Consider the following 15,470-nt stretch of genomic DNA (forward strand, 5'->3'; position numbering starts at 1 on the left):
TGACATAGGCCTAACAGCTATATTAAGAGGACTGGTCAAGAACTGATTCATTAACATAGGCCTACATTATCGTTTCTGCTTGTCCATGCGCTTGCTCATACTCCCGTTGCAAATATCAAAGCATGTGCGGGCTAGAAAGTGTTTCTCGCTTAGTTGACCAAACGCTGCAGCTAACTACCTTTGTCGTATTGACACCTTAGCTAAGGAACCAACAAGAAATAAGTGGTTATGTGCTTGGCCAACACCAACAACTTCAGACAGTTGAGTCAAAAACCATAATGTGCCAACTAGAAGCCTATTGTTGTGTATTCAAGGGTCGTTTTTCCATACAAGCGTACATTGACCTCACATTGCATGCATGGAACGCAAAATGCATGCAGGTTGGCAGGTCTGGATACAGTATGCCATCTCAGACTCACCTGTGGCAGAACCTTGCCAGGTAGCAGGTGTATGATGGGGAACATCAGGGCAGTGAGCACAGCACTGAAGCTGTGCTCCAGAGCGTCCCCTTGGTTCACCTCATTGGTCTGTGACGAGGGAGGAAAATCTTATTAAACCAATCGCCACCTCTATCTCCATCTATGCAACACGTAGGGGAAATATAAATCATAGTTTGTTTAAGGTGACCCCTTGGCAAAATTGTTCTTGCATCTAAACAAACAAGCATCGCATGCAGTGCAGTTCTAGAGCATTTACATGACATGAACAGATGTCAGTTACACGGTGTGTCCCTTTCTAACCTGTGTGATGGTGTCGGTCAGCGGGTTGACCACCAGGCTCCACATCCTCCAAAGCTGTTCTTTGTTCCCCAGAGTCCCTGCGCTGCGCCCAACCGTCCCCAGGACGGCCTCCCCAAACGCCAGGGGGGACGTGGGGCCGGACAGACCACAACTCACCAGTGTCTCCAAACACAGGAAGAACCTGTGGGCGGGCAGAGACAGATACAACTCAAATAAGACCAGAAAAAGACATGTGGCTGCTACATTTGTTTATGGTAAGACAGGGGGAAACCCACCTCTCATCCTCTATGAAGCCTGCCACCAGACTGTGGTTGTAGAACAGGAGAATCAAGAACAGAGCTGGGGTTCCCTGGGGCAGAGACAGAGGAGACAATGTAACCACACCACACACAGGACCACACACAGAATTCAGAACACATCTGGCTCCCATATCAAAGACACTGCAGGATGTTCATTTACACTGATCTAGAGAAGACGTCGTTACAGAGCAGGTCACAGGGTTGTCATCAGTACGGCATCATAGGAGTCTATAGCTATGTCTCAGGGAACATTCTATAGTTCAGCTTTCATGGGTGGGATTAAGATTGTGTGCAACAAAGGAGTCAGAGCTAGCAGGAAGCCACAGGATGGACCTACTGCATTTCAGTTTATTACGTATGGAAACTGTTGCTTACATGGTCCCTTTCCCAATGATCCTAGATCTGTGTCAAGAGCATAATCAGATACACCCTGCATACAGCTGAACAGAAAGAGAAGAGGCAGAAACTCACATTCAGTACATCCATTTTGCCCACTTGGTAAGAGGCAGATCCCAGTACTCTCTGAGGGATACCCTTCACTGTCAATTCCAGCAGACTCTGTTGAGAGAGTCAGTAAGAAAACCATCTACTGAAAGCATTAAAGCAGCCCCTTTTACAAGCTAAGTGTGGCGCTTCAGGGCATTGAGAGATATCCAGGACATCTACATTCAAGGTGGTCTCCTGACACTTGTATGAAAAACTCCTGGACCAAAACAGACTCATTAACAGAAGTTAGTAAGACTTTAGCTTTTAGTTTCCAACATGGGCTACCAGAAGACCAGTCCTGGTTGGAGGTGTTGTAGAATAAGAGTAGGTGTAGTACAGTGGTGGAGGCAGGTCTTACCAGAGCCCTGTTGGCAGGGAGGGCTTCTGAGGAGATGATGCTCTGTAGAGCCTGTAGCAGCAAGGTCAGCACCTCAGAGCCCTGCCTTTCCTTCTTATTGCCTGCTGTCACAGTAACACAGGTACAAGGGACAGGATGAGAGACAAACAAAGACAACATACTAGGGGTGGATCGCCATTGGTTTTTCCTCTCTCCTCACCACCTTCTCAAAACACATTGGAGAAGGTCCAAGGGGAGGGACCTTGAATTTACTTTTTGAGAAAGAGGCAAGGAGAAAGGACGCAAGTTATCAAGGAAAGACTTGAGATTCATTTATGTAATTTCTTTTGAAGGTCATCACTGGGGTCTTGCCCCTCAGATTTCATTCCTCGTCACAGCGGTTTCAGACCCGAAGGTCTGATGTCCGCTCAGACTTAAACTGATGACAGTGGGGTAGGGCCTGGGGTGGGGGGAGGCTGGGGTCTCTGCTCTCCCCCCTGACAAAGAGGACTCAGGCCCAGCTCTGGTACTCTGTGTGGGGCCGCAGGGCTGACCCCATGGCTGGAAGGGTCAGTCCAACAGAGCAGCAGCCACAGAACAGAACATTTCCCAATATTAGCCAACTAAATGAAGATGGAGTGAGGTTAAACTATGGCATTACTCATCCAAGCAGAGTGAGGCACGCAGCATGATGGTCTATCATTCCAACGGAGCAATGTTTCCCAAACCGCTCCAGTCGTTCCACTTACTTGATTTATTCCAGTAATAGCACACTTATAAATGACCCTACTGGTCAACTGATCACCATGCCCTTCATTAGTTGACTCAGCTGTGCCAGTACTGCAATACATAAAGTAAGTGGAACGGTTGGGGGTAACGAGGAGACGTTTGGGAAACACTGCTATAGAGGAGCTAGCCAAGGCTGAAACTAGCGCATCAGTGAGTGAGATTACAGAGCTTCCTGGATAGACTGCAGGCCTAAATCATGATAGAGACGAAACCCTAACTCCAATCTGATGTGGTTGGACCGCGGCACTCACCAGCATCAATCGTTGTGCTTACGAAACTGACGAGGTTCTTCCATATTAGGGCAAGCAAGGCATCTGCAGGGGAGAGAGAGAAAAGGCGAGTCACCCCACATGAAGTGGCACAGTCATTTAACCCCCCCCACACATGCACTTCTACACATACAATCATTCCTTCCAACTCTCCTCCACCCCCAAGCAGTGACTCTCAGAGGCTGTTTCCAATTACTAGTCGATGTGAGGGAGCTCTTCCACGGCAGCAAGTCAAGCCAGAGCTATCCAATCCCCTTTATGGAGAGAGTACTTCTCTCTGGCTGCGTTTACACAGGCAGCCCAATTCTGATATTTATTCCACTAATTGGTCTTTTGACCAATGATATCAGATATTACTCAGAGCCGCTCTGATTGGTCAAAAGACCAATTAGTGATACAAATATGAGGCTGTCTGTGTAAACGCAGCCTCTCACACACACACGTGTTACAGGCCTGGCTTGCCGCATGCTGCAGCTTGTACTAGGGAATTTTTGGAGCCTGCGGCATCTGCTCTTGGGGAAAGGCCTGCTGAATAGCATGCAAAGTGGAAGGAAGTTAGGTTTATATTTTTCCTAACTGGCCCATAGATGATTTATATCCTCTCCCTGGCTACCTGACTAGCAGAGGAAGAAACAGCTATACACTGAGGCTGGCTCTGGAACAGTCTTCGAGACTACATACAATGGCTCTACTGTAGGGCTGGAATTGCCAGGGAGCTCACCATACAGTATTATTGCTATAATTAGGTACCGATACAATATGTATTGTGATTCTCAGGATCCTAAATGTATTGTGATTCTCAGGATCCTAAATGTATTGTGATTATCAGGATCCTAAATGTATTGCGATTCAAAACAGCGATTTTATTGCAATTTGATGTTCCAAACATATTGCTCACCATACACTGAGTAAACACAACATTAAGAACACCTGCTATTTCCATGACAGACTGACCAGGTTAATCCAGGTGAAAGTTACAATCCGTTATTGTTGTCCTTTATTAAATCCACTTCAAAATTTGTTTTGATCAGTCATGGAAAAAAAGTGCTGAAAACATGATGGCTCAATTTTTTTTATGCCTATGCCACTTAACAAAAAAGAGAATTACAAGTATCGCTATAATATTGTCCAAAATAACTATAGATTTTCTTTTACCACATCCCTACTAAAATGGTCGTCAGAGCCATTATGGCTGTCATTGAGACTATGCTCTTGTCAATTGCAGTGAGTTACTTGAGGGCAGGTAGGTACCTGGGGCGTCTTTGCCGATGCAGATGAAGCTGTCGTGCACAGCAGTGATCAGCAGAGGGGCGTGCTTGGTGAAGGAGAAGGGGCTGGACAGGAAGGGGTGAGAAATAGGTTCTGAGAAAACAAAGAGGGTCGGTCAAGTCAGAAACAAGCAAGCAGGTTCCAACAATTATTTTTAATCTGACACAGTTAACTTTACAGGCATTGCACATGGGTAATGTGTGTGTCATCCCACGGTAACACAAACATTTATTAAACTAGTTCTACACCTCCACAGGTTCAAAGGGCAAATAATTTTCAAACAGCGCCACAGAGCTGCAAATAAAATTGTGGTAGCAACCATTCTATTTCTATATCTCAATTATATCTCTTTTTCTCTCACCCAGGCTGAGCGTCAGCTTGTTCTTGGCTGCAGCGGTTGTGACTTCTGGCCCCAGGAGGTAGTGCAACAACATCTCTAGTCCCAGCAGCTGGATGGAGGGGTAGGCTTGGGCCACCACCACACTGGTGTTTAGGTTCAGACGGGGCACCGTAGTGCTAGAGAACGCTGGGGAACCTGGTGGGGCGGGGGAAGAGTGATTCATCAATGACGTATGAATCTCAGAGTAAAACATTCAGTTACATTTTTTACATCCAATGTTTCCACAAGTCAATTCCTGGTGGCACATGTCAGGTATATCCAACATGAGAATATTAAGTAATGCTGTTCTATACGCTACTAGGTAAATACAAGTACATATCGGCAAGTCACGCATGCAAATTGAAAGCAAAACCGCTAACGAGCAGCAGACGATATTTGCCAGTACTAGTCAATAGAAGGTAGGTGAAGGCAGTCAGAGGGAGACTGTACCAGATTTAGGAGTAGTGGTCCCCACAGCACTGCACTGGCTGGAGCTCCTGGAAGGAGTGGCTGGCAGGGCCGAGTCAGGGCCCAGGGTGCACTGGAGGAGAGGTACACCAACCTGACAACACAGACTACTAGTCAACAACAGTAACACATTACTTCACAAAACCACAAGTGTGGTTAAAAAAGAAGGGCAATGATAACGTTGCATGCAAACATCAGATAAGAGAATACATGAGTAGATTCAGGTTCTCAAATGAATCTCTTAATTCTCCAGTAACAAATCCTGCTCAGAGTCCTAACACATTATCAGGTTATGTTATTCCAATATAAAGATGAAATGCTTGTTGTACCTGTTCAAAATGGGCAGTATAAACATGTACATAAAACAGTAGGTGAAACACGAGCCGTACCTGTTCAAAATGTGCGGGCAAGTTGGCTCCCAGTTTGACCACCAGGTACCACCAGACCTCCAGCTTGGTGAGCAGGAGGGCCTCAGTCCTCACCTGGATGGAGCTGAGGGGCTGCATCAGCAACTTTAGACGCTTGGCACTGCACAGGATCTCTACAGTACAAAGGAGACAGGCAGACAGTTAGTCCATATAGAACAGGATCTCTACAGTACAGAGGAGACAGGCAGACAGTTAGTCCATATAGAACAGGATCTCTACAGTACAGAGGAGACAGGCAGACAGTTACAGTCCGTATAGAACAGGATCTCTACAGTACAGAGGAGACAGGCAGACAGTTACAGTCCGTATAGAACAGGATCTCTACAGTACAGAGGAGACAGGCAGACAGTTACAGCCCGTATAGAACAGGATCTCTACAGTACAGAGGAGACAGGCAGACAGTTACAGTCCGTATAGAACAGGATCTCTACAGTACAGAGGAGACAGGCAGACAGTTACAGCCCGTATAGAACAGGATCTCTACAGTACAGAGGAGACAGGCAGACAGTTACAGTCCATATAGAACAGGATCTCTACAGTACAGAGGAGACAGACAGACAGTTACAGCCCGTATAGAACAGGATCTCTACAGTACAGAGGAGACAGGCAGACAGTTACAGTCCGTATAGAACAGGATCTCTACAGTACAGAGGAGACAGGCAGACAGTTACAGTCCGTATAGAACAGGATCTCTACAGTACAGAGGAGACAGGCAGACAGTTACAGTCCGTATAGAACAGGATCTCTACAGTACAGAGGAGACAGGCAGACAGTTACAGTCCGTATAGAACAGGATCTCTACAGTACAGAGGAGACAGGCAGACAGTTACAGTCCGTATAGAACAGGATCTCTACAGTACAGAGGAGACAGGCAGTTACAGTCCATATAGAACAGGGGTCTACACCCCTAGCTAGCCACAATTGGCAACACAAAAAAAATCACATTATCTGCCAATTAATTTCCAGCAATATTTCCCCTGTATGTTTGTGTGGTGCGCGCATTTGTCAATCATTCACTTTGTGTAACCAGTTAGCTTTCTAAAATCCCAAAACAGAAAAATATAACAGAAAAGGGAATTCTGGAAAATACAGAGTGCCTATTTGAAAGCTAGCTCACGACATGTTTCATCATTTAAAAGTAGCTCTCATGCTAGGAAAGGTTGGAGACTCCTGGTATAGAACTTCCCTAAACCACAAATACATAAAGTAACATGTTCAACTGTTATTGAGTGGTCCTCATAGTTTTCTGTTTGAGGAGTAATATTTTTGTAAACTTTCCTAACTCAACAGTGAGAATCAAGTCGCTTAGCACATGATCTCCATAGAAAATAATGTGTGAGGACTCAGTGGATGTTCACTAGAGTATCTTATAAACCACGTCATAGAAACCTCAATTAAAATACATTTGAAAGTAAAACAGCTGATGAAAGTAAAGACTAAAAAGCAGCAACTCAATTAAATTGGATTAAGTCAAAGCATGCTGTTTTCTTGTACACACCTGGGTTGAGCGCGAAATTGTCAATCAGGCTCTTCCAAGCAATGAAGGCGATCTTCTTGATGTTTGGGGAGGAGCTACGGAAGCCCAGTTCCTCCAGGCCAAGCAGGGAGTTGATGAAGGGACCACCTCTATGGAGCAGCTGTGGGATGGAACACAATTCACAGTGTTTCAATACAACTTCTGAAGAGCCAAGAAGAGCCAAGGAGATCATTACATGCACTGCCCAATTCACTCCCTAACCATTACGTAGTAGAAAAGTAAGACAATTTCGCGCTCTTGGGGATGTCATTCGAAAACATAATGTTAACTTTCACTGCTATGCGGATGACACAGCTGTACATTTCAATGAAACATGGTGAAGCCTCAAAATTCCCCTCGCTAGAAGCCTGTGTTGCAGACATAAGGAAGTGGATCGCTGCAAACTTTCTACTTTTAAACTCGAACAAAACAGAGATGCTTGTTCTAGGTCCCAAAAAACAAAGAGATATTCTGCTGAATCTGACAATTAATCTTGATGGTTGTACAGTCGTCTCAAATAAAACTGTGAAGGACCTCGGCGTTACTCTGGACCCTGATCTCTCTTTTGACGAAGATATCAAGACTGTTTCATGGACAGCTTTTTTCCATCCACATAACACTGCAAAAATCAGAAACTTTCTGTCCAAAAATTATGAAGGAAAATGAATCCATGCTTTTGTTACTTCTAGGTTAAGACTACTGCAATGCTCTACTTTCCGGCTACCCGGGTAAAGCACTAAATAAACTTCAGTTAGTGCTAAATACGGCTGCTAGAATCCTGACTAGAACCAAAAATGTTGATCATATTACTCCAGTGTTAGCCTCCCTACACTGGCTTCCTGTTAAGGCAAGGGCTGATTTCAAGGTTTTACTGCTAACCTACAAAGCATTACATGGGCTTGCTCCTACCTATCTTTCCGATTTGGTCCTGCTGTACATACCTACACGTACGCTACGGTCACAAGACGCAGGCCTCCTAATTGTCCCTAGAATTTCTAAGCAAACAGCTGGAAGCAGGGATTTCTCCTATAGAGCTCCATTATGGAATGGTCTGCCTACCCATGTGAGAGACGCAGACTCGGTCTCAACCTTTAAGTCTTTACTGAAGACTCATCTCTTCAGTGGGTCATATGATTGAGTGTAGTCTGGCCCAGGAGTGTGAAGGTGAACGGAAAGGCACTGGAGCAACGAACCGCCCTTGCTGTCTCTGCCTGGCCGGTTCCCCTCTCTCCACTGGGATTCTCTGCCTCTAACCCTATTACAGGGGCTGAGTCACTGGCTTACTGGTGCTCTTCCATGCCGTCCCAAGGAGGGGTGCGTCACTTGAGTGGGTTGAGTCACTGACGTGATCTTCCTGTCTGGGTTGGCGCCCCCCCTTGGGTTGTGCCGTGGCGGAGATCTTTGTGGGCTATACTCGGCCTTGTCTCAGGATGGTAAGTTGGTGGTTGAAGGTATCCCTCTAGTGGTGTGGGGGCTGTGCTTTGGCAAAGTGGGTGGGGTTATATCCTGTCTGTTTGGCCCTGTCCGGGGGTATCATCGGATGGAGCCACAGTGTCTCCTGACCCCTCCTGTCTCAGCCTCCAGTATATATGCTGCAGTAGTTTATGTGTCGGGGGGCTAGGGTCAGTCTGTTATATCTGGAGTACTTATCCTGTCTTATCCGGTGTCCTGTGTGAATTTAAGTATGCTCTCTAATTCTCTCTTTCTCTCTCTCGGAGGACCGGAGCCCTAGGACCATGCCTCAGGACTACCTGGCATGATGACTCCTTGCTGTCCCCAGTCCACCTGGCCGTGCTGCTGCTCCAGTTTCAACTGTTCTGCCTGCGGCTATGGAACCCTGACCCGTTCACCGGACGTGCTACCTGTCCCAGACCTGCTGTTTTCAACTCTCTAGAGACAGCAGGAGCGGTAGAGATACTCTTAATGATCGGCTATGAAAAGCCAACTGACATTTACTCCTGAGGTGCTGACTTGCTGCACCCTCGACAACTACTGTGATTATTATTATTTGACCATACTGGTCATTTATGAACATTTGAACATCTTGGCCATGTTCTGTTATAATCTCCACCCGACACAGCCAGAAGAGGACTGGCCACCCCTCATAGCCTGGTTCCTCTCTAGGTTTCTTCCTAGGTTTTGGCCTTTCTAGGGAGTTTTTCCTAGCCACCGTGCTTCTACACCTGCATTGCTTGCTGTTTGGGGTTTTAGGCTGGGTTTCTGTACAGCACTTTGAGATATCAGCTGATGTAAGAAGGGCTATATAAATTAATTTGATAAGTAGCGAATAAGTAGTAAATGGTGCAGGTTTCAAACCATAAAGCATGACCAAGCCTTACCTTCCCCAGGAGCCTGACAAACAACGGCCAGAGTTTCAGCACGTTGGTCTCGTTCTTCGTGGAGAACAGTTTCTGGAGCTCTGGGATGAGTTTCTGGAGTGAAACAAGATACATGTCAGAATGTGAAGAAACCTGCATGAAACATGCTGCGTTTGATGTGCTGCATTTCCAAACCTTCCATTTCAATCAAACGCATTTCTAGCGCCGTTTTTACATCAGCAGTTGTCACAAAGTGATTTGACAGTAACCTGGCCTAGACACAACGACAGAGTAAAAAAGACTCACTGAGGACATGAGAGGTTCTACGATGGCAGCCACCTCCTTCTGTTTCTCCAGAAGTAGAGGCAGGCCCATCTCCAGGGCTGCTGCCGCCCGCAGGCGCACCTTAGAAGCTGAGTGGACCACCAGGGGGATGACCAGCTTGGCCCACTGTACTGCATCCTCACCCATCTGGGCTGAGGCCTGCTCCAACAAACTGACCACAGAGAGAGTGTGTCATGACAGAGAAAGTGCTGATGATCACTGAAATAAAGTCAGGCCAGTCTCCTCCAGCCCAGGAGCTATGAACACAAGCCAAAACAGAGACAGAATGTTGAGCAAGGTAAAGTACTGTAACATCCATCTGCTTAGTGTAAGCGTTATCACACTAAACCATTAAATGGTGCTTTCCTAAACGAGGGTCATATACCCAACCAAAGCTATTGATTACGAGGTAGGAGTACATGAGTGGGTGGGTTTGTATACCTTATGACAACATTCAGAGACTCGTGCTCCATAACTACAGACTGGATGTCTTCTCTCGAACGCACACACTCCAGGGCCCTCAGGATCTCTGGAACCTTCTTGGCCACCACCTCTGTAGGGAAGTTCTGTTTGGAAATTACCCATAATGCTCGTGTGCATGTGTTCTTGTCTGTGGACTTCACCACCAGAGAGGAAAGTGCTGACAATATTTCCTCTGCAAAATTAGCTGTGGGAAAAGGGAGGATTACAAATCACATTATCTTCATCCTTATCATACATTACAGGTGTGTTTCCAGAACAAAGATTAAGAAAATTATCTGTGTCATTATTGGGAAAATGTACTTGCTAACAACCCGTGGCTGACGTCATCAACCAGAAACAGGGCATGATTTCATTTGACTTTTTAAAATAAATAACATCACTTAATTACTCAAAATGACGGAGTGGCCACGACTTTTCACAGTGGAAGAGGCTGTATTCTATGTCGTTTGGCGATACGAATTCAGACACGTCTTTGCACTTTGAAAGTGATGATGTCGAGGTGAGTGAAATAAGTCAACAGCAGATATATGCTTGGTGTTGTTGATGTTTGATGCTGCTCTCCAATTAGCAAATCCTGTCATGATCACATGTTTGGTACAGACAGGTGAGCACATCAGCGGTGGAGCAGGAGCTCAAATGATTGCTCTCTGTCTCACGGGAATAGCTGCAGTGTTAGGCTGTATATACTCCGCTAACTAATTGGTTGTTTTGTCTTGTTTCTACCAATGTAATTCATATGGAAAGAGCCCACGCTGCTTGTCAGGCAAGAAAAGTACTGTGGCGGTAAATTAATGCTGAGCTCAGCTGTCACTTTCACTAGTCAGCCATACAGACAACCAGCTAGCAAGCCACCAAAATGGAGATTAAAGTAGTTTGTGTTTATCTGTTGGGCTTAAGTCATGGTTTGTCCTGTTCGCTAGGTAAAGATATTCATAGGCTATACATTCATTGCCTTGTTTTCCTATTATTTGACAGCTTAGCTGTCGTGTTATGGTTGACGCCCGCGCAGTGGAGCTCATATGATAGAGTTGTGGTGATATTTGTTTAAATAGCCAAGTAACGTTTCTACCGATACAATTCAGTTGGAAACTGTCCCAGCTTTGTCACTAATCAACTAACACTGGCGAACTCTGTAGTTAGGCTGTCAGGCAAGATCGCTGTCACTTGATCATCTCACTCCTGCCATACAAAGACAAGCTACACTGCATGTCCAAATGTATATGGACACCTGCTCGTCGAACATCTCATTCCAAAATCATGTGCATTAATATGGAGTTGGTCCCCCCTTTGCTGCCATTACAGTCTCCACTCTTCTGGGAAGGCTTTCCACTAGATGTTGGAACATTGCTGTTGGGACTTGCTTCCATTCAGCCACAAGAGCATTAGTGAGGTTGGGCGATTAAACCTAGTCGGTGTTCCAATTCATCCCAAAGGTGGTTGATGGGGTTGAGGTCATGGCTCTGTGCAGGCCAGTCAAGTTCTTACACACCGATCTCTGTTTACTGTGTGTGTGTGGGGGGGGGGGGGGGGGTCTCAACAAACCATCTCTGTATGGACCTCGCTTTGTGCACAGGGGCATTGTCATGCTGAAGCAATGAAAAACCTTCCCAAAACTGTTGCACAGACTCATCTAGAATGTCATTGTATGCTGTAGCATTAAGATTGCCCTCCACTGGAACTAAGGGGCCTAGCCCGAACCATGAATAACAGTCCCAAAACATTATTCCTCCTCCACCAATGTGTACAGTTGGCACTATGCTTGCAATCACCAAACCCAGATTTGTCCATTGGACTGCCAGATGGTGAAGCGTGATTTATCACTCCAGAGAACGCGTTTCCACTTCTCCAGAGTCCAATGGCGGCGAGCTTTACACCACACCAGCTGACACTTGGCATTGCGTATGGTGATCTTAGGCTTGTGTGCGGCTGCGCGGCCATGGAAACCCATTTCATAAAGCTCTCAACGAACAGGTCTTGTGCTGCTGTTGCTTCTAGAGGCAGTTTGGAACTCTGTAGTGATGGTGGCAACCGAGGACAGAATTTTTTACGCACCACAGCAGTCCTGTTTTCTGAGCTTGTGTGGCCTACCACTTCGCGGCTGAGCAGTTGTTGCTCCTAGACATTTCCACTTTACAAGAGCACTTACAGTTGGGTCAGCTCTAGCAGGGCAGAAATTTTACAAACTGACTTGTTGGAAAGGTGGCATCCTATGACGGTGCCACGTTGAAAGTCACTGAGCTCTTTAGTAAGGCCATTCTACTTCCAATGTTTGTCTATGGAGATTGCATGGCTGTGTGCTCAACTTTATACACCTGCCACTTTGTAGGATGGGGCCATGCTTCAATACGTTTTATGGCATGTTGTAGGCTAAATCCAAACACTCAAGTGACAGTGTGATATGAATTTAACCTACAAATCTTATTAGGGAAATTGCGTACATTTTTGTTGTTGTCCCTGAACAGTTGTGTTTTGTATCTTCTCTCTTTATCGGTCTGTCTATCTAATACTTGTTGCATTCACTGAATTGTCGTCAAAGTTACTATTTCTACCTTTCGTGTCAGGCCTGGTCTGTACTAAATCTTATTGAGAGAGGTTATCTACATTTTGAAATAGTTTGAATAATTGTTTGTATTTTTACATTGTTACAGACGTAAGAATCGTTGCCGATCAAATAGCCTACTTTGTGTGGGTTTTGAAATACTTTATAAATATTGTACTCAGGTCACATTATAGATTATTTTTCATATATGTAAATAATATTTACAATATATTATACTTAATACATTTTGAGTGAGTCATTTCATTAATCTAGGGTTTTAGTTGTGTGTTATTCTTTATATAGTGAGTGTCATTACATAAAGTGAGACAAAATTAGTGTTATTCCTCTTGACATGAATGTGGGGTCATATCAAAGAAGAGGTTGTGCTCTTTAAAACAAAGTCAACAAATGACAAGTTCTTTATTTTTGAGCCATGTCTGTTTGAAATGTGTGAGAAAAAAAGAAAATGCTCAGTAATCTACAGCTGCATTCTTGAATTCTATTGGGGTCTAAATTAAGTCTACCTTTGGAGTACAAAGTAGTTTCAATGTACATCTGGATTACTGCTTCTTAGTCTAGGACTAGGCTTATCTGTGCCAGTTGCACTTGTCCCATGTAAACCTATGAAGTGTTCTACTTGTTCAGTACCTGAGATAGCAGAGACAACGTGGACATGAAACACACAGAACCCCAGGGCCTGCAGGGCAGCTTGGCTCAGCTCTGCATTCTGACTGGAGATATGGGTCTAAAACAACATGACAATAGCTTTACAACTGGACATTTATGACAGTATCCCTATGTTAATTAAAGTTTTACAAATTTTTTTAAAAGGAAATGTACTGCTTTATAAATATTCTTCACATAAAGCAAGCACTCACCTGGAAAGTTTTACCCAAACGTGGAAAGTGCTTTACTACTGCAGAGAGGAATTGCTTTCCATCATCTCCACTGAGACGACTGAAAAGACAAATCAGACCCAGGAATTACAGTGTACATTTACGATAGAAAATTAGGCATCTTGTATAGAGTTACACAAGACACAGATCTACCCCCTACCATAGCTCATTAGAGAGAATATACACCTGACATGACCTTAGATCAGCATCTAGGGATAACAACGTCACCTTACAGGCTACGCATGTCCAACTAAAGCACCTACTTGGCAATAGTGAGGTAGGCGTCTGTCTGCTCCGGTTGTCCAGCTGTGCTATCCTCCAGAGATTCCAGCAGAGGAAGGAGACCTGAGCTGGTCGGAGGCACCATCGCCATCATCCTGGTTCCTCACTCAAACCCTGCTGGGAGAGGATGTTTTTAACACTAGCTACTTTTACTCAAGAGTTAACCTACAGCCAACCTGAGGCAATCCACTATCCATCCTCCTTCCTCAGACCCTACCAGTCAGCCAGTCAGAGAGGAGAAAATAATAACACTGTTATTCATCTCTGTGTGTCTTTATGGGACAAACAATCAACCCAAAGCCACCCACATATCCATCCACCTAAAACCGTGAAATACAACATTCACCAATATCAGCAGCAGACGCTGAGAGAGGCAACATCATTACAGTCTTCTCCCTGACTCCATGAACCTTGAGCTGGGAAATACAACATTCACCAATATCAGCAGCAGACGCTGAGAGAGGCACTGTGACAATGTTCCATCTCTGCCTCAACAGGTGTTTTTGTTTAGTTTGCTAGATAACTAGAGGTAGACAGGTCATAATTGTCAGTTTATTGTATGAGTTTTGGATTCATATTTTTGATTTGGATATGTGCATGTTGTTTGACACAGTTGCTATGAGTTGAACGTGTAAGCGTGTATCCTTCCATCCTTCCATGCCCAGCCTGAGGGGTCAGGCTGGGCATCACTGCCAGAATCAAAACATCCCTGAACTGTACTTACTCTTCAATCCTTAGTTAGCTAACGTTACCCTTCTAAGTAGAGGGCATTAGTAGCTGGTCAACATACAGGACACCTATAGGCTTAATACTAACTTTTTTTTTTTTTTATTAGCTCAAAACTATCTGAAGTGAGCTGGTTAGCTAGGTAAGTTAGCCACAAAATTAGCTAACTGGTTTGCTACCTAGCCATCTACAAAAAAATATATAATACCATAAATATACGCACATTCTCAACTTACTAAATAATTTTAATGGAAATACTGTCAAAACTAATACAGGTAGCTAACTATCTAACTTGCAATTGCCCACGAGTATTTTATTTCTAGCAAGTCACTCCCTCGGATCGCGCGAAAATACAAACAAAACACAGCCAAATGCACTTCCTCACCTTGCAATTCCTGAAAGAACACAAACGATCAAAGAAAATGATACCATGAACGCCAATAATATACTGCAAGTATACGCGATATTATCTTATTTCAGCAATAGTTTACGTATTTTCTTTCTCTCTGACTCTCCCAGTGTAGTTTCCTCTCCCCGCGAAAACGCTGGCGCGAAACTAGTACGCTGTCTGAAAATCACCTATGAACCGACGCACGGACCGCCCACTCTGAGCAGAAAACAAAATATTCTGTTTCTTGAAATGCTTTGATCGTAGTCTCAAACTGTGTCCGCATTTCACATATCAGGACAGGAGGTGTTAGGACAGGAGGTGTTATCAGTACTTTATACACATAGCAATATATCCTAATATACTTTTCACAAAATTAAAGGTTTCCCCTTTCAAATGTGATATATCTTTCTCTTCTTGTAATATAGGATATTTCATATTTTTTAAGCATAAATGCAATACCTGCAAATGCCCTTTTTATTTTTTAAATTTTAGTCTACATTCGCAGAATAATAAAGCCTATATCCAAAGATA

At 44.5% G+C, this 15,470-nt stretch overlaps 1 protein-coding gene across 1 annotated transcript in view; it reads right to left on the reverse strand.

Moving 5' to 3' along the window:
• The window catches only part of rif1 (replication timing regulatory factor 1), a 29,363-nt gene extending 15,450 nt beyond the window's left edge, over positions 1–13,913 (reverse strand). The window contains exons 1-17 of the mRNA XM_039006279.1: positions 13,804–13,913; positions 13,523–13,601; positions 13,293–13,389; positions 10,064–10,289; positions 9,605–9,794; positions 9,320–9,412; positions 6,963–7,101; positions 5,426–5,577; positions 5,044–5,130; positions 4,551–4,767; positions 4,172–4,282; positions 2,903–2,965; positions 1,884–1,984; positions 1,511–1,597; positions 1,016–1,089; positions 741–921; positions 420–527 (exon numbers count right to left, since the gene is read on the reverse strand). Coding sequence (XP_038862207.1) covers positions 420–527; positions 741–921; positions 1,016–1,089; positions 1,511–1,597; positions 1,884–1,984; positions 2,903–2,965; positions 4,172–4,282; positions 4,551–4,767; positions 5,044–5,130; positions 5,426–5,577; positions 6,963–7,101; positions 9,320–9,412; positions 9,605–9,794; positions 10,064–10,289; positions 13,293–13,389; positions 13,523–13,601; positions 13,804–13,913 — 2,115 coding nt within the window. The remainder of the gene's footprint in view (positions 1–419; positions 528–740; positions 922–1,015; positions 1,090–1,510; positions 1,598–1,883; positions 1,985–2,902; positions 2,966–4,171; positions 4,283–4,550; positions 4,768–5,043; positions 5,131–5,425; positions 5,578–6,962; positions 7,102–9,319; positions 9,413–9,604; positions 9,795–10,063; positions 10,290–13,292; positions 13,390–13,522; positions 13,602–13,803) is intronic.
• Positions 13,914–15,470: the final 1,557 nt, after the last annotated feature.

This window comes from Salvelinus namaycush, chromosome 13 (genome assembly GCF_016432855.1).
Source record: "Salvelinus namaycush isolate Seneca chromosome 13, SaNama_1.0, whole genome shotgun sequence".
NCBI lineage: Eukaryota > Metazoa > Chordata > Actinopteri > Salmoniformes > Salmonidae > Salvelinus > Salvelinus namaycush.